General features: G+C 43.6%; 2 protein-coding genes across 2 annotated transcripts in view; one reads left to right on the top strand and one right to left on the bottom strand.

Annotated features, from left to right (window-relative positions):
• The window catches only part of LOC145363731 (uncharacterized), a 469,439-nt gene that overhangs the window by 340,227 nt on the left and 121,253 nt on the right, over positions 1–7,959 (top strand). The window lies entirely within an intron of this gene.
• On the bottom strand, positions 2,922–4,651 carry LOC145363667 (uncharacterized). Its single transcript, XM_080218880.1, has one exon. The coding sequence runs from the start codon at positions 4,625–4,627 to the stop codon at positions 3,533–3,535; it is 1,095 nt and encodes a 364-aa protein (XP_080075006.1). The 5' UTR covers positions 4,628–4,651; the 3' UTR covers positions 2,922–3,532.

A 7,959-nucleotide genomic window follows, 5' to 3' on the forward strand; every position in this document is an offset into this window, starting at 1 on the left:
GTCCTCAGCTTGATACAGAGTTAGCTCTGTTCACCATCAGCCTTTGTTGCTGACTTCATTTGCTTTATGGATACCCATCAAGTGACACACTCTTTAAGTCAGGAATTAGGATTGGGAATGGGGCTTTTTGGTCCAGGAAGTTCACGCTGGCTCCCTGTGAATCAAACCATTTTCCTGTTCTATCCCTGTTGGTTTATTTCTCTCAATTGCTCAAGCAATTTTCTTTTGGAAACATTCCATCATCTCTGCTCTCCCCCTCATAGGAAGTGGGTTCCAGGTATTTGCCACTTTCTTCAAATGCAAATGAGTCTCAGAGCAGAGAAGGAGGCCATTCCACCGATTGTACCCATGATATTCCTTTGAAGAAGCTCTTCCATTAATCCCATATTTCATTTCAAATCTGTCCAGTTCCGTTTTGAAAGATCCAGTTTAATTTTCTTCCTGCACCATTTTCAGACAGTGAATTCCAAATCACAACAACCCATGTTCTATTTTAAAACAATCAATTTAACAATATATCGTGTTTAGATTTTCACAGGAGATTTGGAAGTGGAGCGAAAGGCATGGTTGTTACTCAAAATTAAGATTCAGTCTTTATTGATAATCTCCGTGAGCGGACTGAGTGGGATACATCCAAGTTTGGGGTCTACTTTGAAAAAGGAAATTACATTCTGACAGTCCCTTTCATGACCACAAGATCCTGGAAAGTGTTTCACAGCCAAGTTCTTTTGAAGTGTGGTCACTGTTGTGATGTGGGAAACTCACAAATGAAAATGATCACTTTCATCTGTATTAATAGTTAAATATAACAAGGTCAAGGAAGCCATGTTAAACCCTAACATATGAGGAGATTGTTATGCAATAAAGCTAGACATTGCTGAGCAAGCAGAACTTGTCCAAGCTATGGAATTCTTCAATCATTTTGATAAGCTAGAGGATGTTATATTCTATCAAAGTCTGGCTCAAGAATGAGGCTCTTTGTTCAACCTGATCAAGATTAGTTAAGAAAGAAACTATTGTCTTTCACAAAGTGTATTTTTGAACTAGTGTTTCTTGTATTAACTATTGCAGGATTCTCTGGAGGCGAGGTATTGTCAAAAACTTCAGCCAATACAGAGACTCATAAAGGCCAGTGTTCCAGTTAAAAACGTATCTATATTAACCAACGATTGATGGGAGAACGAGCATTGGGCAGTCCAATGGCTTACTACAAGAGAAGACACTGAGCATTCCAACACCACTCTGCGGTTACATACAGCAGACAGGTCAATTATACCTTTCCTAAGTTTACATTTCCTGCCTTTTATTAATTATGAACCAGTCAGTTTCAATACAAATCAATCACAATTAATACCTGTTATATACTTCAGCCAATTGCATTTACCCTTTGACCTCATGGGGTTTCACTGATCTGTAAAATCCAGATCCTTCCTCCCTTTGTTAGAATCATAGAATCCCTACAGTGCAGAAGGAGGCCATTCGGCCCATCAAGTCTGAACTGACCACAATCCCACCCAGGCCCTATTCCCGTAACCCCATGCATTTACCCTAGCTGGTCCCCTCGACAGTAAGGGGCAATTTAGCTTGGCCAACCCACCTAACCTGCATGTCTTTGAACTGGGGGGAAACCGAAGCACCTGGCGGAAACCCATGCAGACACGAGGAGAATGTGCAAACCCCACACAGACAATGACCTGAGGCCAGAATTGAACTCAGATCCCTTGCCCTGTGCGGCAGCAGTGCTAACCACTGTGCTGCCCCCTCTGTTGCTCAGCAACTGCTGACTTTGGCCACAAAGGTCCATGTTAAGGTTCCCATCAACTCTGGCGCATGTCAATGGCCAGGCCAGACAGAAGTATGTTCTTGTGTCTGAAAAGGCCAACCTTATCAGGATAATATGAATAACTCAAATCGTAAGGGACTCTGAGAAGGCCTGCTCTATCTGCACAATATGAACTACTCTATTCAAGAAGGGGCCAAGAAGACCTTACTGCTAGTAACTGTTATTGATAAGAACTTACACATTCTGTAGTTTCATTGTCCTAAAGATTGTGGTTTATTTCAATATGCTCTTGTCCCATTGGGCTTTGAGGCAACCTGCTTTGGCTAAAGTGTACAGATTTCTTTAACATACAGCTAAAATACATTTTTAAAGATCCAAAGTGTATGTTTAAGTCAGAAGTATTTGACCAAATCTTATACTTAGTTAAATATCTTAATGTGTTTATCCATGTCTGATAGACTGTCCCCCTGTTGTAAACCTAATCTTAGGTCATTTCACTTTTTAGAATTTTGTTAGTAATTTAAATCCCTGGTTACTTGAAATATCTATAACCTACTAGGAATTTCCCCAGTATAACCAAATGTATTAATTAAAGATTACTGTGATAATTAGCTACCAATCAGTAATAGATGACTGAATAAGTGGTGAGCCTCAATTGAATTATAGTTGAAAGATCAATAATGAGTTAGTTCACAGAATCACAGATTACTACAGTGCAAAGAGGCCCTTCGGCCCATTGAGTCTGCACCAATGCATGACATGTCCTGACCTGCCCACCTAGTCCCACTTGCCAGAACTTGGCCCATAGCCTTGAATGTTATGACTTGCCAAGTACTCATCCAGGTACTTAATAAAGGATGTGAGGCATACTGAAAGACTGATTTTTATTTGCAGTAAAGTGTAAAAGTTTGATTGCTGTATATGTGAAGAATGTGCAGTGAGGATAAATGTACTGGCGAGAGAGACCTTCAAGCTCTGATTAGCCTCAACATTTGAAACTGTGTAAATAAGGGATTGTACAGAATCAGATAAAGGAATAGTATGAAACAATTCTATTCCTGATAATGAGAAAGTGGAGCAAGTCATTGAAGATCCAATTAAAGTAATCTAGTGACAAAATTGCTTTGTTTCTTTACTGCAACCATTACCTCTCCCTTGCCTTTTGTTTCAGGATATTTTTGACATTTAATCTCACCCACCTTCTAACCAATCCCTGACTTCCCTTTTTGTTCTATCTGACCCTCTCCTCTTCCTCACCAGCATCAAACCCAGCACATTTCTCCCTCTCTAGTTCTGAAGTAGAGTTAAATTGGACGTGAAACATTAACTTTATTTCTCTCTCCACAGATGCTGCCAGACTTGCTGTGTTTTTCCAGTTCTTTCTGTATTTATTTTAGATTTACCTGCAGTGGTGAAAAGCACTATTTTCTATCCAGGATAAAGTAATTGTCTTTCACCAGCTTTTGTGGATCATTTCAGTGGAAATGAGCTCTCCCAGACTCAAAGAGCATCAGCCCACTGGAAGCAAAGTAGTGAGAGTGGCCAGTCCAGCAGAAAGAAACCTGTGGACTGTGTGTGTCTTTATATGCCCTTCTCTGATCAGAACCTCCCACATACCTGACGAAGGGACACCGTTTCCAAAAACTTGTGGGATTACTATCAGATAAACTGGTTGGACTTTAACCTGGTGTTGTGAGACTTCTTACTGTAATTAACAGCAGCAGTAACAGCAGAATCCAAACCCTGTCATCACTTGTGAACTTGCTCGTGTTTCAGCAGGCTGGATAACTGAGTGAATCGCTTTCCACACACAGAGCAGGTGAAGGACCTCTCCCCAGTGTGAACTCTCTGGTGTCTCTGCAGTGCGGATGACCATTTAAACCTCTTTGTGCAGTGAGAGCAACTGAATGGTTTCTCCTCAGTGTGAACGCGTTGGTGGGACATCAGATCCTGAGAGCTTTTGAAGCTACTCTCACAGTCAGAACATTCAAAGGGTCTCTCATTGCTATGAGTGACTTTATGATTCAATAGGTGGGATAACTGAGTGAATCCCTTCCCACACACAGAGCAGCCGAATGGTCTCTCCCCAGTGTGAATTCGCTCGTGGTCCCTCAAATCTGAAGCACGTTTGAATCCGCTCCCACAGTCAGGGCATTTAAAGGGTCTCTCCTGGGTGTGAATGATTTTGTGCCTCAGCAGGTTCGATGACAGAGTGAATCCCTTCCCACACACAGAGCAGGTAAATGGCCTCTCCCCAGTGTGAACTTGCTGGTGTGCCCATACGCTGGATAACTGTGTGAATCCCTTCCCACATATGGTGCAGGTAAATGGTCTCTCACCGGTGTGAACTCGCTGGTGTGTCTGCAGATGGGATGACCTTCTGAACCTCTTGGTGCAATGAGAGCAGCTGAACGGTCTCTCCTCAGTGTGAATGCGCTGGTGAAACACCAGTTCACCAGAGGTTTTGAAGCAGCTCCCACAGTCAGAGCATTTAAAGGGTCTCTCATCAGTGTGAGTAGCTTTGTGATTCAGTAGGTGGGATGACTGAATGAAACCCTTCCCACACAGGGTGCAGGTGAATGGCTTTTCCCCAGTGTGAACTCGCTGGTGTGCCCGCAGACCGGATGATTGAGTGAATCCCTTCCCACACTGAGAGCAGGTGAATGGCCTCTCTCCAGTGTGAACTCGCTGGTGTCTTTGCAGGGTGGATAACCAAGTGAATCCCTCCCCACACTGAGAGCAGATGAACGGCCTCTCCCCAGTGTGACTGCGTCGATGAATTTCCAGCCGAGATGGAACTTTATATTTCTTCCCACAGTCTGCACATTTCCATGGTTTCTCCATGTTGCAGGTGTCCTTGCCTCACTCTTGGGTGGGCAATCAGTGGAAGCCTCATCCACGCACAGAACACGAGTACAGTCTCCCCGCAGTGAATGGTGTGATTTTAATTCAGGCTGTGCAACTGGTTAAAGCTTTTCAGTCAGTGCACTGGAACACTCTCACTTGAATGTGCAATGTGTTGGCACTTTTCCATTGACGTTTGAAACTTTTCAAATCAAAAGACCAGACAATACTTCTAGATTTAAAGGCCAATGATAATCACGTCCCAAGGAATATGACTCTCAGATCTAGACATGACATCTGAGATTCCTGCCTGTGATTCCTTTTTCAATATCCTGTAAAAGAAATTTACATAAGTCATCATTGTCAGTACAGGATAAAAATTCAGAATAGACAACTCTAGTTCCTACAGAATGTTCTTTCCGCTCATTGTGCAAAAGCTGTAAATGTCCATCCCACACACTTTCCCTCCATTCTTACTCTGCTGTATCTAGTATTCACCCTCCCAATTCTCCTGAAGATGCTGATTGACAGATCTATGCTCACTGCATCCTTCCTGGACACAGAAATCATAAGAAATAGGAGCTGCAGTTGGCCAATCAGCCTATCGAACTGCCTCAACCATTCATTAAGAATTGGCTGATCTACCTCAGCATTATTTCCCATACAATCCCCCAGGTCTTCAATATCTCAAAACTTATCAATCTCCAGCTTGAAAATTCTTGATGGCCGAGACTCCACAGTCCTCTGGGGTGCAGAATTCCAAAACTTCACCACATCCTTGAGTGAGGAAATTCCTCCTCACCTCAACTTTATCTGCATTTTCTGACCTGTTCCCTATAACAGTCTCCTTTATCAATCAAAAATCAGTCCAACTGACCCTGGAATATATTCAATGGCCCTCAGCCTCCACTGATCCCTGTGGGATAAATCCAAGACTAACAACTCTCTGTTTGAAGAGGTGACTGGAAATATATAACATAGCAACAGTACTATGTTACACAGCTAGATATAATTATAAATATACTTTATCATATCTCTGTCTGATATTAATTTACTGTCTCCTTAAATGTCAGCCATCTCCTGGGGAAACCAGCCCTTTAATTGTGAACATTAGGAAAGGGATCTTTTAGCCAGACAAATCAACGTGTCAAGCTGAGAGAGCAAAGGATGACAATGTCTTTAAGAGAAAGGGAGAGACCTGGGCCAACCTTTCCAGGGTCTGCACCCTCCCTGGATTCACTTCCTTTCCCTTCAGCAAATCTCCAGTTTTTCCAAGAATGAGAAAAGAAATGGAAAGAGGGAGAAAAGAAAGTGTTTTACTCACAGATGTTGGAGACAGGAGGAAGTTCGAGTACGTCTTAAGATCAGTCTTCATTCACACAAAGCCCGCACTCTGATTGGCTGGAGGACCAGAGTCCTTCCGGACCTCCGACTCTTTCCATTGGTCGATCGCTCAGAAGGTCGCAGGTGGGCACGCCCCCGCAAATACGCAGCTTCTCCACACCCTTGGACATGCGCTGTCCCGGCCTGGGGGGAGGGGGAGACCACCGAGCGGCTCCTCGCTCTGGCCGGAGCCGCCAGCCGCTTGACTGGAAACCTTGGCTCGAGGAGGGGCAGGGGGCGGGGAGCTATGGGTGGGGGCGGGGCTCCCGGATCCGCGCGCCCGGGCCTGCGCACTGGAACCCCAGGACGTCATGCCAAAGCAGACTGATTCCTATTGGCTGATTCTCGTGTGGACGTTCCTAACGCTCAGTCTCCCATTGGAGCAAAAAGACAACATCGCGGATTGGTTGACTCAGGCAGGGCTCCATTGTGATGTCACAATGCGGAAGTTGACCAATGAGCTTCAGAGTGAAACTTCCTCCTCTGTGCAACATCTGGGAGGAAATCAATGTTTCCCCCTTTCCATTTCTTTTCTCATTCTGGGGGAAATTGGGGACTTGAAAAACTGAAGGGTAATGAAGTGAGTCCAATCTGTACATTCCATACATTTTTAGTCCAGTCATTTAGACATACATCTGTCTGGCAGCCTGCATGGAGATTTTCAGCTCTGTCTCCAGGACAGGAAGCAGTGAGCATGGATCTGTCAATCAGCCTGAATCAGCACCTTCAGGAGAATTGGGAGGGTGAAAATTAGATACAGCAGAGTGAGAATGGAGGGAGAGTGTGGGATGGGAACCAAAAGAGAAGATGCTGGAAAATCTCAGCAGGCCTGGCAGCATCTGTAAGGAGAGAAAAGAGCTGATGTTTCGAGTCCAGGTGACCCTTTGTCAAAACAGTGTGGGATGGAGATTTACAGCTTTTGGGAAATGTGAGAGGAAAGAATGTTCCATAAAAACTAGAATTGTCTGTTGTGAATTTCTATCCTGGACTGACACTAATGTATTTTGTCAACTCCTTTTACAAGGACAAGGCCGAGGACAAAAATATGAGCATGAGAGCAAGATGGTAAATTCTAATGGCAAGTGGAAGGTGAGGGTCATGCTTTGGACTGAGCGGACGTTTTCCACAAAGAGGGCAAGGAACAGGCTACAGATGAACTAAAGAGAAACCATTTGTGTCCAGAACATTGTGAACATCCTTTTACTCTGGTTGTCTTTGATCCTCTCGTCATTTTCTGTTTGTTTTAACCATGTTCTGTTTCATTAATAAACTTTTATCAGTAAAAATATTTGATTGTTCTGGAGTTTTCCTGATGAGATTGATGCACTTTAGGAAAAGTGGGTGAGAGGGTTTGGCAGGCTCTTTAACAGAAAGCGATTCCCTCTATGAAGTGGTTCATTTTGGCAGGTCAAATAGGATGGCAATAAGTGTAAAGAGTTAATTTTGGCAGGTCAAATAGAATAGCAGAGCATAATATTAATGGTAGGACTCTTGGCAGTGTGGAAGATCAGAGGAGTCCGAGTTCATAGGACGCTTAAAGCAACTGCGCAGGTTGAAGTTATGGTTAAGAAGGCTTATGGTGTACAGGCCTTCATCAGTCGAGGAATTGAGTTTCAGAGTCGAGAGATGATGTTGCAGCTTTAAAGGACCCTGGTCAGACCCCACTTGGAGTACTGTGCTCAGTTCTGGTCACCTCATTACCGGAAGGATGTAAAAGATTCTCCAGCTCTCTCTTTACCCCCTATCCAACTTGTGGACAGTTTTTACTCAGTGTTATTTCTTCCAAGCTCTTAATTGTCCCAATCTATAATTTTATCCATTTTAATTTAATTTTCCTCACATTGTGTCCATGTGCACTGTGTTTAATTGGATCCTGATTTTTTTGAACTCAGTTTCTCTCTGGAGTGTGTGTCAGTGCCTTGATGTTGTCACAATGTTGTCTCAATCCC

This window comes from Carcharhinus amblyrhynchos, unplaced genomic scaffold, assembly GCF_965287045.1.
Source record: "Carcharhinus amblyrhynchos unplaced genomic scaffold, sCarAmb.v2.hapA scaffold_39, whole genome shotgun sequence".
In the NCBI taxonomy this organism is placed as follows: Eukaryota; Metazoa; Chordata; class Chondrichthyes; order Carcharhiniformes; family Carcharhinidae; genus Carcharhinus; species Carcharhinus amblyrhynchos.

Coding starts and splice junctions, on each gene's coding strand:
- LOC145363667 (XM_080218880.1), bottom strand. CDS start 4,627: ATGGAGAAACCATGGAAATGTGCAGACTGTGGGAAGAAATATAAAGTT.